A 15,335-nucleotide genomic window follows, 5' to 3' on the forward strand; every position below is an offset into this window, starting at 1 on the left:
CCGAAAGCACTACCTGTTGCATGTAGAAGAAAATTCTGCTGCTACATATATATATATATATATATATATATATATATATATATATATATTTTTTTTTTTTTTTTTTTTTTGCGGTGAGTAATAGCCTTTCCGCTTTTCTTCATTGAATGTAATCACCGCTCGCAATATTGTGATATGCATTTATTCTCTTTAAGATTCAATCTTTCATACCGTTGTGCAAACTTCCATAATATGTTTAAATATGATCTTGTTTCTTTGTATGTTAGACAAAAATAGAAATACTTTTATTAATAAAAATACTTACCGTCTTCTTTTATTAGGTACCCATACTGGAGGCGCAATCACGCTATCACAGACAAAATTTTGAACTGAGAGGTTCAAAGGTATTTTGAGCATATTCGTAAGCTTTTGTAGCTCCGTTTCATATGTGTACCTCTTTAACAGCAGAACTAGAATCCTGTTAGAAAAAAAAAAAAAAAAGTTTAGAATTACAAATTATGCTTTTTCATGATTGCACGGTAGAGTTTTAAGTAAAAAATTACATGCTCAATACATACAAGCTATGCAACCTACTAACAAAACAAGTATTAATAAATCAATCTTGAAATAGGTATAGTTAATGCTATTATCTGAACAGCGATCGCGAATTTATCAAGTAATGAGGATCAGGAGAAAATAAGAACCAAACTTCGGGCCAGGCAAATTAAAAATAGATAAATAAAAATGTGTAATGTACAATTGAACAAACGTTTCTTTTAAAGGAAACAAAGAGATTTATCAAAATTTTTAACAACGGCTTGAAAGTCCACTTCCATTTTTAACGCTGCAACCCTAACGTTATACAACAGTGAATTACATATTTTTATTCGCAAGCCGGATGAAATATACTCGCGGGCCGCAGTTTGGTCATCACTGACCTAAAATATTCATGAGATGTCTTCATCTAACTCCAATAGAAGTACAGATTTTTTAAAAATGATTTAATTTTAATTGCTCAATATCATCCTAAGAATATTTATAGACCTTTAATCCCACTTAAACCAACTTCATTTAGTTGTCCATTCAGAATATTGTTGTAGGAATATATTTATAACGATAAACGTTTAATAACGAATTCGCCCGGTATTTCTTATAACGTTAGTACGTGTATAATCGGCAAAGACATGCATGTGACAAATTTCATGTGAAAACAGCAGTAAATAAGAACAATAAAATGAAAATAAAACTTTCTTGTCCATTTAGCAACATTTGTTTTACTCATTCTAAATTTAGTATTTATAATTCTTTTCGTATGAAATTTACCACAAATATACATTTCCAGATTATACACATAGTATCAGTATTAAAAGTACCCTGCAAATAATTATCCAATTATATTCCTACAAGAAGACAGTTATAGATAAGCGACAATCATTTTGGACATGAGTGTACGTAAGCAGGACTTCGTTTTTGAAATAGACTGTAACTTAACATGGACTATGTGTCAGAAAAATACTGATCACTTCTTTATATAGAAAAATCATTCAGATTATAAATTTACAGTAGTCGAAAGTTTTTCATTATTATTAGCGTTTACCGAGGAAAAAAAAAATATCCAAAGACGTACTACTCGCCAGAGCACAACGAGTTGTTATGGGTGATAAATGTGTGTAAATTCTCACATAGTAGTATGGTTTCCGAGTAAACAGAATTTTAGTTACACCTAAAACCTGATGTTGTACGATAAACACACCACCTACTAGAATGAAACTGATACTGAATAATGTACTAATCAAGTTGTTTCATTATGGCACTAGCCAGACAACAGTATACAATATGGTTAATGATATATCGGGTGTTCTAAAAATGGCGCTTACGAAAAATAGTGCGCTATTTTTCAGGTCAAAATAAAGCGAAAATGTTATAATAATAGTACACCCTCCGGAGCTTCCTTCAGTCGCAATGGGGAAAATATAAATTTCACTACGTGGCGTCGTAGATTAACTTGAAACCAATAGCATTGGTCTACGAATCCACCAAGCAGTTACATCGATTGTTACGTTAAGAAGTGGTGCTAATGTCAATGTTTATCGAGTTTCATTTCTATCTGGATGTAACTATTTGATAGTGCTTAATCTACTGTATAGTTCTTTATCTACATCGTTGCCACATACTGTGATTCTCATTTTTTGAATGACGACCCGAAAGGTTTATATTTTTCGCTTGACTTGTAGAATAGTGCTCCGTAGTCCATGGGTACCATTTTTAGACGACCTGATATACACTCTAGAACTTTAATTTTTGGATTTCTGATTTAGATTATTATTATTATTATTATTATTATTATTATTAAAAAAAAAAAACGAACTGACATCCTTCAGCATAAATTCTCATTCGTAGTTTTCAAGAAAACTGTATTTTTCTGGAGCAAAAACATGTTGTTCAGTGGCAATGTCATGAAGGTAAGTTTTTATTCTGCTGAAATGTTGTTTATTTATGTATTTATGCGCTGTATACGAAAAAAAAAGTTCGTATTAGATTGTATTTATAGTTGTTCGATTTCTCGTAACAGTGACGGACATACTGCTTGCAGTTGCGTTTCAATATTTAGTTACGCTAATCTGATTTACATCTTAAAGGCTTTATATATATATATATATATATATATATATATATATATATATATATATATATATATATATATATAATGCTACTTCTTTTAAACTCTTCCTTTTCAACGCTTTATAACAACTGAATAAAAATAAAGAAGAAAAACAAAAGACATACCTTGGCAGTTTCGTAAATGAAGTGACTAGTCTGCTACGTTGATTACTACATTCTGCGCAAGTGACTTCTTGTTCTACCGGCATTAAGGATGCATGGAATGCCTGCTGCAGAGAGGACACACTCTTCGTCTCACTATTTTCCCTCGGTATATCAAGGAAAAACGTGAAATGGTCTTGTTTCACGGTACTCGAATGTTCACACCTGCAGAAAGAAATTAAATCAACTGAAAATATTGGTTTAGAAAGGTTAGTTCTATGTCAGCTCCATGAGAAATCTTGTGGAGCTCAAACGAGAACATGAGAGCGTACTGCGCCTGCGCAATTAAACCAACATATCTCTTTCAGAAGCACTACAATGTAACCGATTAGAACACAAAATTCACAATTACGGATAAATTTTGTCTTTAGGTTTGAGTTACCCATTTATATTTATCTTTCGTAATACCTTAAAAATTCTAATACATTCTTCAAATGCTCTAATGAAGGCGAGAAAAAGAAGAAGTCAGAAGTATCAAACACTAAAACCGCACGTAAAGTATAATTTAAGTAAGTTCATATAATGAAGTGTATGTCCTTTAAGTACGTGTTTAACATAATGTTATCTGTCATACTCGCAAAATCAACACTGAGATAGTTACTCATGTAGTACAGATATTGACAAAAAATTTTAAACAGCAAATAATAAATATAATTTTTCTCACTTAATAATAAATGAAACCTGAGTTTTACGTTCTACGCTTATGCCGTGTGGGCTAAAGACTACGATGATGGTGAGAATGAATTAAATGGTGGAGGAAACGAAAGAATCCTGAGAAAACCTATGGACACGGTTTTTGTCCACCACAAAGCCCACTTAGCGCGAGCTAAGATCGAACCAACGATCTCATGCACAAGACACGAACGCTCTATCATTGAACCACCGCGGCCCCTCTAATTTAGTAAGAGAATACATGTTAGTCAATATCAAGCACTACCTCCTCTTCTTATACACAAATTCTTTACTGTGTATAAGACTGGATACTGTTTTCTGAAGTTAATTCAGTTTCCAAAGTGTTAGGCTAACGTCCCTACAATCCTAGTTGAAAATTGATTACTTTTCGTAAATGTCCACGAGGTATATATAAGACAGTAATTTCAATGCCGATCTGTACCCATAAAATTGTTATCACGAAACATTACATAAATGCAGAAATACACATTGAAGTTTTATATATATATATATATATATATATATATATATATATATATATATATATATATATATATATATATATATCGGGTGTTGCAAAATAAGTGTTACAACTCTTAAGAGGTAACTCCTGCCACTGAGACAAGAAAAAATGTTCTCTTGAACTTTCAGCTATTGGACATAGTTTCGGATCTACAAGGTGCTGAAAGCGTGGGAAAATTACTTTCGGACGCCAATAGTTCGGAAACTATCCAACGTAAAGAGGGCGGGTAAAAAATTCACTGAAGAATTGAATTTTGCATGTTTCACAATCCTACCATGCACTCGCAAGGGATTCCCCAAAGGAACGTAGGGAGTCCCGGATAATCTACCAAATGAAAATTGGTCTAAACTTATATGAATTGATAGGGTTTCTACCAGGTAACAATAATTCGTTTGTATTAAGTCGATATCTGGAACATACAAAATGGCGGACACCTTCATGCCCGTTGTGTGTGGTTGCATAATCGCCAGGTACGGATGCTGGCCAACAGTAACGTTCTGAGTATTAAGTGTAGCGAATTTGTACTTAAATGCTCTAGAAATACATCTGGAGTGTCGGTAGAGCACAATAGATGAAGCATGGTAATTCACATGTGTGGAAACACTTAACGAAAAATGCCCAGAAATGCACTCATATTCAGTAAACGTGAGTTCAAAGCATCGGAAATGTAAGGATTAGCGTCAAGAACATGAAAACCATTGCCAATTCACCAATTATATTCCCTCAAACCGATGCAATATGATGTGCACGGTTGCATACCAATAAGGTTGCAACAACTGAGGACAAGTTGAAATTGTGCAAGGGGACTCACTGAGAAACTGGGTCAACTAAATGAATGTCACTACTGGGATCGCATGATCGATATTGAAATGTGGCCAATGTGTGTGTTGATTTCGACATGCAAATGTAACATGTCCCACTACTGCTGGGACACCGTTCCACGTGCGAAAAATAGGAAAATAACTACTCGGGTTTTGAATCTGAGGCTGTGGGCTCCCAGTAGGATTGGAAACTGCACCCACGCGAGCGCTCTAGCACTGAGGCTCGAGGGAGCCTCACTTTCTCTGTACTCATTTCTTTGAGGAGTACCCACTTTGTTTGGCAAGCGCTCTTGTACAGTCTCCCGACATGCTTGCGTGTTTCATTTTGTTACTCCTACTGGGCAGTTGCAAACAATCAGAGCTTTAAGACATTTCTTCCTATTTCTCATGTCGTTTTATTTTCCATAGGTACGGTGTTACAGTTGTAGTGTTACATGTGCCAAATTAGTTCGTTTTAGTCTTTGTCTTGGCATGTGCACTGTGTGTAAGATACTAATTTCTTGAGGTATTTTCCCATATTTCGAGTACGTCATATGTCCCAGAAGACGTGGGACATGATATAAGTTTATTACTTTCACGCTCTATCAGAATTTGAACCATGGATTAATATATTTCTTTTCGTATGTGTCGACTGTGGGACAATGTCCTAAACAAAGAGGAACATTGATAACAATCGTGTTCTAGTTACGTTCTATCAAAAAGTGCACCAGATGTAATAGCAGAATGTACAACGTTATTTTCCTAGTTTTCGCAGTAGTGGGACATGTTGATAACAACACAAACTTTGGCCACATTTCAATATCGATGCGATCCCACTAGTGACATTCATTTAGTTTACCCAGTTTCTTAGTGAGTCCCCTTGCACAATTTCAACTTGGCCTCAGTTGTTGCATCCTTATTGGAATGCAACCGTGCAGATCATATTGCATCCGACTGATGAAATATTATTGGTGAATTGGCAATGGCTTTCATGTTCTTGACGCTAATCCTTACATTTCCGACGCTTTGAACTCACGTTTACTGAGTATGAGTGCATTTCTGGGCATTTTTCGTTAAGTGTTTCCACACATGTGAATCACCATGCTTCATCTGTTGTGCTCTACCGACACTCCAGATGTATTTCTAGAGCATTTAAGTACAAATTCGCTACACTTAACACTTAGAACGTTACTGTTGGCCAGCATCCGTACCTGGCGATTATGCAACCACACACAACGGGCATGAAGGTGTCCGCCATTTTGTATTTGTTCTAGATATCGACTTAATACAAACGAATTATTGTTACCTGGTAGAAACCCTATCAATTCATATAAGTTTAGACCAATTTTCATTTGGTAGATTATCCGGGACTCCCTACGTTCCTTTGGGGAATCCCTTGCGAGTGCATGGTAGGATTGTGAAACATGCAAAATTCAATTCTTCAGTGAATTTTTTACCCGCCCTCTTTACGTTGGATAGTTTCCGAACTATTGGCGTCCGAAAGTCATTTTCCCACGCTTTCAGCACCTTGTAGATCCGAAACTATGTCCAATAGCTGAAAGTTCAAGAGAACATTTTTTCTTGTCTCAGTGGCAGGAGTTACCTCTTAAGAGTTGTAACACTTATTTTGCAACACCCGATATATATATATATATATATATATATATATATATATATATATATATATATATATATATATATATATATATAGATAGATAGATAGATATAGTTTTCGTGGTAAGACAGCAGAAACTAATGCAACTGTTGGAAGTCTGAAACTCTGGTGGTCTAACCCGTCACAATCGTCTTCTGATTCATTCAGTTTAAACTGCTTGTTAATAACATATTATATTGAACAGATTTAAATAAAAATTTACAGATAATGTCAAAATATTGAAAGTAGACACCTATATTAGAATTCTGTAATTCCCCCACATCATCACAGAACACATGGCGGAAGTAGAACGACTTTCAACTTTCTGATAATTGCTACCTTCGTGTAAAATATAAGCTACTATTTGGTTGACAGCTTCTTCAGTTATTCCTCAACGGTTAAGTCTTATTGAATGCTCCCAAGGGCAAAATTATACTAAAAAAAAAAAAAATCTAGTTTTAGGTCCCACGATTATGTCATGTAAGCGGAAGATGGATCATTAACGAAAGAACTAATGTAATTAGAACATGGGAGGTAGAGGGAGAACCCTGAGAAAACCCACGGACATGTTCACCACATACTTACATGACATAGGAACCAACTAGGGACACCTTTCACCAAAGAGAGCGAGAGTTCTATTACGAGGTTTTCACAAGTCTTTTTTGAAACAAACTTAACCGTATTCAGCAGAGATAAAAACAAATGACAGTTTGACGGTGCACGGTGGATGCATTAAAACCTACCAGCTACATTTTCTCAATTCCTGATGGGTCGTTAAAGATGTATGTGGTCTGCCATTGTCAAACGGTATACGACACACTTTCCGTTGACAAGTTCGGATGTTTCCCTTGAATTGCTAGAGGCAACCGCATTGTCGATAAGACAATCCCGGGTCTATCGTTCTGCTCGGTGACAGCAGCTTAAAATGCACGACGTCCTCCCTATCCCATCAAATTCCAAAGCATAAATTTCAGGGACTTCGAAACAGACTGTGGACCTTTTCCTCGCTTCGACCACGATCGCATCGTTTTCATCACTCGTGATCAACCACTTAAGAAATGGTGCGAGTTAGTTACGTTTCAGTAGAGATTTGCAGACAGAAATTAAATCGAGTAAATGTTTCTGAGTCAAATCATGTGGTACTCAAACGTCGCGCTTCTTTTTGTAACCTACTTTCTCCAAATGGTTTAATACCGTTTGGTGATGGATATTGAGGTTATTGGCGATATTATGACTGCTTACTTGCTTGACTTTTGTCAGAATATCATCCACTTTTGCTGTGATTGGTCGCCCACTGCGAGAAGCAGCTTACAGCTTAGTGTGGGATCCAAAATTAATGAGCCCCGCCGGGAATCGAACTCGGGTCTCCCATGTCAAAGATGAGTACACCAACCATACAGCCACAAGGAATCTCTTATTATGGGGGTAAGACATTCCTCCCCAAGGCAGTCGGAATGGGGACGTGTTATAATCCAAAAATGACCTATATTATTGCCGAATCAGGTTTTCGGATTCCTTGAGATAGTGACACTCGCGATGCCATTTAGGTCCAAGCTCAGCCCCCATCACCCTAGGGATGAAAAATAAAATAACCAAAAATGACCGAGATTAGTATGGAATCCACAGTTTCCGGCTTTGGGAAAACGGCTGAGCCGTTTGAAATTCCTTTTAGAATGTAGTATCTACCTTTCGCTGGGTTTTTATACCATTTTTATTAAAGGGCGTATTCTAACGGAAGTAGGGATCAAAATAGAAGATCTCACGGATTTTTATAATTACACTTTTAATAAATCCCAACGGGAAGGGGGATTCAAATAATTGCCAATACCTATTTTACCCGTGCGAAGAACAGGTTTTTCAGATACTACAGTTACAAACTAGTAAACATGTTATCATAATTTGGCCTATCTTCTTGATTATCTACAAACAAATCTAACTTTTTCTGTAGCATTTTACTTTTTTTTATTTGATTTTTTAATGATGTTTTAACACCTTTTGGCTCTCCTTCAGCTTCTTTATTTCTAAAAATAAATCTCTTCTTTTCAGCGTTTTTCCCATCTTATTTTTGAATCTGTCTTGATTCCTTGAGGTGTTCATCTTCTCTGGGCAGCTAAAAAAAAAAAAGAACAACTGACTTTTCTGTTAATTGTATCAAATTTCCCTGACTTTCAGTATATTTTGAAGCATCTGACATTTGCTGCCTCATTTTAATTACTCTAACTCTCAAGATCAGTATGAACCCAAGTTACATTTAAGTAAACATTATACTTACTTCGTGCAACAGTTCACCAATTCTAATTGAGATTCAAAGTTTTCTCTCGCTGGATTTGCTCTCTCAGCAAGCGACGCTAACGAATTTGTAACAGTACAGCCATTCCAAGTCTGTCTGTTAATTTGCTGAGATTCATTTGAACTGGGGTCGCTTGACTCACTGGCTTTTGCTACCGTCAAACTACTATCGATATCCTCTTTAATTGATTCAAGAAGTCCCAGGAGAAATTCACTTGCATCTTGCATTTTGTCTCCCGAAAATCTTCTGTGCATTGAGCCCAGGCAGTTTTTAAATTTCCTGTAGAAAAAAAAAGGAGTTTTTAAAATTCCTGTTAAGGATTTCTATTTATGTTCTTTGTCAGCAGCGAGGAGGAAACAGGATCTGAACCACTGCAGAGCGTTCAAGTTTCGCATTTTGGAAATCGAACTCGGGATATTTTGCATTAAAGGCATACGCGTTAGTCACTAAAGCAGAGAATAGGACTATAGTTTCACGGAGGGAAGAACCCAAAATAGCCAATTTTCAAAACAAATTGTGTTGACTTAGCAAAACAGAAGAAATTATTTCATAAAGATACAGTAGTACAAACGTCATACAACGACAAGAAAGTACATATAAGCACCTTTGCTAAAGGCTTCATCAGACACGCGAAGGAGTTTAAAAAAAAAAAAAATAGCTGTGAAGCATTCAGGTTGGCGTCATATATTAGAAAGTAATGAAAACAGAACAGAAAAAAAAAAAAAAGATAAACTTCGTTAAACACATCACATAAGGTGAGATGAAACTGAAGAAGAAGAATTAAAGAACGAAAATCATTTGTGGAACGTCGTCCCCCAACTCTGTTAGAATACACTCACGTGGCAGCATTGGTACGTAGGAATGGAGTAAAATGGAACAAAGTAAAATGAAAAAAGGTGTCGGATATTGATGGAGATCATTTCGAAACCCCACTGTATTGCTCTTTATCACTGTTATAGTAAGTTTTTTTTTTAAATTTTTTTTTTAAACCTTGTACATAAATTTCTGTCTTTCTTCCTATTTTTACCAACTAACTTGTCCCATTAGTTTTACCTTCTCACACTAAAGTGTTTCCAACTTTCAACTTGGCAACACTTATTACGTGACATGTATTGTAACTTGGAGCCTAACTAGACGCTTCACAGCTGGCTCTTCCTACGCTTCTCGTACCTATCGGATAAAGGAGATTAACGAAAGTGCTTACAGTGGGCCTCTTTTTTTTTTATATACTATGTGACTTTATTCGACACTGATTTGTGTAGATGTCCTGTAATTTCCTAAACTTGTGAAGTGTCATACAATTTCAAATGGAAAGTTCTGACAGCAAACGATATGATTTAATACAATTTTATCAATGGAAAATCTTCATTGAAGAATGGTGACTAACCTTATAAAACACCACCACTATTCTGCGCCAATTTCTTTCTCTGAATAATTGGTACGCCTGCTATTTAGAGTGAAATATGCGGGTAGAAAACATTTTGAAAACTACCATCTCTCTGCCTTGAATTTCTTCAAACAAGTATATATGCACAACGTATTCAGCTGTAACTATTGAAAATTAAATTACAAACTACTCCACCTTGAGAAGCCTCTCTAGATATGGATTTCTAATGTTTTGTTCTTAAATATAACTTCACAAAACAATCTAATCGACTCGATTTTACCCTTTACGATAATACATTAAAATACGATACTTAAGAGGCAATGGTGACTACAAAAAGTATGTACAACTCATCTAAATGAAGTCTCAAGCAGAAAGGTGCGAACACAGTCTATTGTGTTGGTTCAAATTTATTATTTTGTTGCCACTCTCTCCCTCGCGCACCGAGAGCGTCAACTTTTTGATCGGACACTTACCGGATGGACATCTAATCCTTCTCAAAGACCTTTTTCCAGCTGTTCATATACCTATTACGGCAATAGTGAGATCACTGCCTCCAACTTAATGACAAGTATTCCTAATTTATGTATGCATGTGAGAATCTTTAGATTTGACAAATTCTTGTATAAATCTTTACTATTGTACCAGCACACTGAAGGAAAATAAAACTTAACTTACCTTAAAGCATACGATAAACTTTCCTTTTCCCCTTTCTCACGGAAATTAAGGATCAAACAAAGATTTCGATACAGTGAATTGCGTGCGGAATAAGTTAACAGATCATAGGATAAAGTAAGCACTTCTTCCGTAAAAGGCACTAATCCAATAAGAGCTTGTAACGTTGCATTCAGGTAGCAAGTGTTACCTTGATTTGGAAACCTGGAAGTAGTAAATGTTAAATGGTATCTATTATTTGGTATAAATTCTGATTTTTTTAAATATTACAATTTACTGATACAATGATTAATACACAATTTCTTAATATCAATTCATTTATCTAGCTCATTTCTTTTTGTAGTTGTTTTACACATTCCTTCTGCATATATGGACAACGTTTTCAGTGGAGGTTGTTATACCTAATAACTGAGGAACATGATACTGGAAAACTCGTTTTTCACAGTTATTAGTGAATATTAGTAGGAAATGCAGTCATATTTATTTTTAAAAAATAAATAAATAAAATATTAGAATACTTCTGTCTCTACCAATCATGTTTTGATACATAAACATACTTTGAAGAAATGCTTGAAAGAGACAAAGCATATAGCCCTATATTTGCTGCCATTACACACAACAGCAAACGCACAGATTTTAGTGCATATTTAAATTTCTTTCAACACGATTGTAGCTGACGGTCGTTTCAATACACAGGTGAATAAAAAACGTATATTCAACACACCTTTGTTTAATTTAGCACAACGAACGTTCATTTTGTTATTAATAGCCAACATGTAACCTTGAATCTTCAGTTAATGTGGAAACAACGAAAGAAGTGAAAAACCATACTAATTTGATATAGATAATAAATAAACAGAATAAAATGGAATAATTTGTGGTGATAAATAAATACAAGAAAAATTTTCTGTCCAGTGCGAAAAAAAAATAAAATAAAAAATTATGCGATCTGGCAATTTTTAATTTTAAAACAAAGATCAAACGACAGGACTCCAAATCTTGCTCGTTTACACTGTTTTCTACTTATATGTCCAAAATTATGCTTAACGATTATTAGCGTATCCAGATGTTCGAGTTGAACAAAACTGCTGTACTTTTACCACGGTGAACAAAAATTTTGTGTATTATGAACGCTTATGACTTCATGAACACCCTACAAAACGAAGATTTATGATCTCTGATAAACTAAGTAGTGAATTTAGTTTGACACACTATTCAAAGAAAATAAGAAAATGGAAAAAAAATCCTACAAGAATCCTTACAGAATTGTTTACTTTAATATATATATATATATATACACACTATGTGATCAAAAGTATCCGGACACACCAAAAACATGTTTTTCATATTAGGTGCATTGTGCTGCCACCTACTGCCAGGTACTCATTATCAGCGACCTCAGTACTCATTAGACATCGTGAGAAAGCATAACGGGGCGCTCCGCGGAACTCACGGACTTCGAATGTGGTCAGGTGATTGGGTGTCACTTGTGTCAGAAGTCTCTATGTGAGATTTCCACACTCCTAAACATCCCTAGGTCCACTGCATCTGATGTGATAGTGAAGTGGAAACGTGAAGGGACACGTACAGCACAAAAGCGTACAGGCCGACCTCGTCTGTTGACTGACAGAGATCGCCGACACTTGAAGAGGTTCGTAAAGTGTAATAAGCAGGCATCTATCCAGACCATAACACAGGAATTCTAAACTGCATGAGGATCCACTCCAAGTGCTATGACATGCGTGAGGTGAGAAAACTTGGATTTCATAGTCGAGCGGCTATTCATAAACCACACATCACGCAGGTAAATGCCAAACGACGCCTCGCTTGGTGTAAGGAGCGTAAACATTGGACGATTCAACAGTGGAAAAACGCTGTGTGGAGTGACGAATCACGATACACAATGTAGCGGTCCGATGGCAAGGTGTGGGTATGGCAAATGCTCGGTGAACGTCTTCTGTCAGCGTGCGTAGTGCCAACAGTAAAATTCGGATGTGGTGGTGTTATGGTGTGGTCGTGTTTTTCTTGGAGGGGGCTTGCACCCCTTGTTTTGCGTGGCACTCTCACAGAGCAGGCCTACATTGATGTTTTAAGCATCTTCTTGCTTCCCACTGTTGAACAGCAATTCGGGGATGGCGATTGCATCTTTCAACACGATCGAGCACATGTTCATACTGCACGGCCTGTGGCGGAGTGGTTAAACGACCATAACATCCCTGTAATGGACTGGCCTGCACAGAGTCCTGACTTGAATCCTATAGAACAGCTTTAGGATGTTTTGGAACGCGGAGTACGTGCTAGGCCTCACCGACCTACATCGATACCTCTCCTCAGTTCAGCGCTCCGTGAAGAATGAGCCGCCATTCCCCAAGAAACCTTCCAGCACCTGATTGAAAGTATGCCTACGAGAGTGGAAGCTGTCATCAAGGCTAAGGGTGGGCCAACACCATATTGAATTCCAGCAGTACCGATGGAAGGCGCCACGAACTTCTAAATAATTTTCAGCCAGGTGTCCGGATACTTTTGATCACATAGTATATATATATATATATATATATATATATATATATATATATATATAGATATATATATATATATATATTAAAGTATGCAGTATTCAAGAGCATTTACCAGTATTCGTTCTATTAAAATATCCAAAATATCCTAGATAATTCAATTTCATACTAGAAAAACAATGAATTTCTTAATATTTCAACATACTGATCAAACATACAAAATATTTGGCTTTTCAATTAATTGTACTTGTTCATATATAAGGTAAGACAAAAGACAATCACTTTCACACACAATATTCACGTCACTACTTTTGTGCACAATTAAGTTTCTTGATACACAGATTTAGACCCTGCATATTTCACATGTTCTTTAGCCAGACGCAACTAAAACTTATTGTGCGCCAAACGTTAAGCAGTGCGCTTATATTCAATTTGCAGGGCTAGGACAATAATCAATTTCAATATCAGAGTTTAAAATTAGCCACCTGCTTATCTCGTAAATGACAAATTACATTGCACATTAAAATACATAAAGAGCACACACATGAAATAATACTCTTAATAACTGATCTTAACTGATCCCTACTTAACAATACCCAACTACATATTATTAAAAAATCACATAATATCAACTGTTTAGCACCTTCAGCAACCTAGCATTTGCAAAGGTCTTTCCTTTTACAAGAAAATTAAAGAAAATAGCAGAATCACACGTACTGCAGAATATAGACTATAACAGACGAATTTAGACTGAAAATAGAATTGCCGATATACAAAAACAAACTTGGTGAACCGGTGAATCTGACCAGGAATTAGTTAAACTGTATACTACATAAAAGTTAGGATACAATACTGCAATATAGGGTGACCCATCCAGTAATGGGCACTTTTTCGAAACATGCAAAATTATTTAGCTCTCTAGACTTAAATATTGAATGTATTTCAACAAAAGTTTTCTTGTGCATATATTGGTGATCCCTCTTCATGATCAGCTATTTAAGATTTGTTTCTTGAAAGTAATTTGGACACAGTAGAAACTAAAGCCAAAGAACTACTAAAAGTCCAGTAATGGGCACTGCAAATACCAGTAGTGGACACGTTCAATGCCAGTAATGAGCACCTTTCAATTTAATTTAGATTTATATATTTGTGTAAAGGTTCCTAAATTGTTTTACTAGAGCTTACAAAGTATTACTGATTAAATTATAGCGTGGAGTAGAAAAAAGAAGGTTCTGGTTGGATATTTCTCAGTTTCTCCACCAAAGTTTCCCCTTATCAAAAATCTAAAGGAAAGAACACTACAATTGTATACAATAGAAGTAAATAATTATTGGAAATATTGTATGAAAAAGAGCATCATCAATGATGCTTTATTTATGATTGTAAAACCCATGGAATCCCGTTCCAAACACACATTTACCCCTTTTATCAATAAATTGCTGATTCAAAGTAAATTCAATATCACAATCTTTCACTTCTATTGTTTCTTGAGCATCAGGCCATTTGAACGAATTACCAGTCTCATAGCGCAGAAGTTTTACTTGAAATTGGAATGATGTGTTTCCTGTGTTGTTGTTATCTTTAACGGTTGCAATGCTCGTGAATTTACCTACACTATGAAACACTTGCTTGCTTGGAGTGACCACGGTCAACACTAACCAGTACAAAGTCATTAATATTAGGCAAGTTGCCGGTATCTTCATCTGGCCCAATATGTTCAACAAGGTCAACTTCGAGATCTGTGTCTCCGGCTTGGTAAATGTTCAGACGAGGAATCACTTTCTGACAGCAAGTTCTTTGATTTCTTTCGAGGAAGGATTCGAACTTTTACACTTTTACTCAACACTTTATTTGCTGAATTGCAAATGACACTGGGATGACTCTTAGTTTGAGGTTTCTTACTTTTAGCTTTTTTATTATATTCTTTTTCTTCGTAGTATTGCTGCTATTTCTCAGAACTCGCAGCATTGGCCATTGGAACTCTCCTACGCTCCTTTTTTTTTGGGGGGGGGGTTCTTT

General features: G+C 35.8%; 1 protein-coding gene across 2 annotated transcripts in view; it reads right to left on the reverse strand.

Annotated features, from left to right (window-relative positions):
* Positions 1 to 15,335, reverse strand: part of LOC145673325 (ubiquitin carboxyl-terminal hydrolase 37-like) — a 73,776-nt gene that overhangs the window by 22,517 nt on the left and 35,924 nt on the right. For both annotated transcript variants that reach the window (XM_081742922.1, XM_081742923.1), the window contains 4 exons: positions 10,804 to 11,004; positions 8,724 to 9,020; positions 2,767 to 2,967; positions 305 to 457 (listed from right to left, as the gene is read on the reverse strand). In XM_081742922.1, coding sequence (XP_081599048.1) covers positions 305 to 457; positions 2,767 to 2,967; positions 8,724 to 9,020; positions 10,804 to 11,004 — 852 coding nt within the window. The remainder of the gene's footprint in view (positions 1 to 304; positions 458 to 2,766; positions 2,968 to 8,723; positions 9,021 to 10,803; positions 11,005 to 15,335) is intronic.

This window comes from Thermobia domestica, chromosome 16, assembly GCF_964235325.1.
Source record: "Thermobia domestica chromosome 16, izTheDome1.hap1.1, whole genome shotgun sequence".
NCBI lineage: Eukaryota > Metazoa > Arthropoda > Insecta > Zygentoma > Lepismatidae > Thermobia > Thermobia domestica.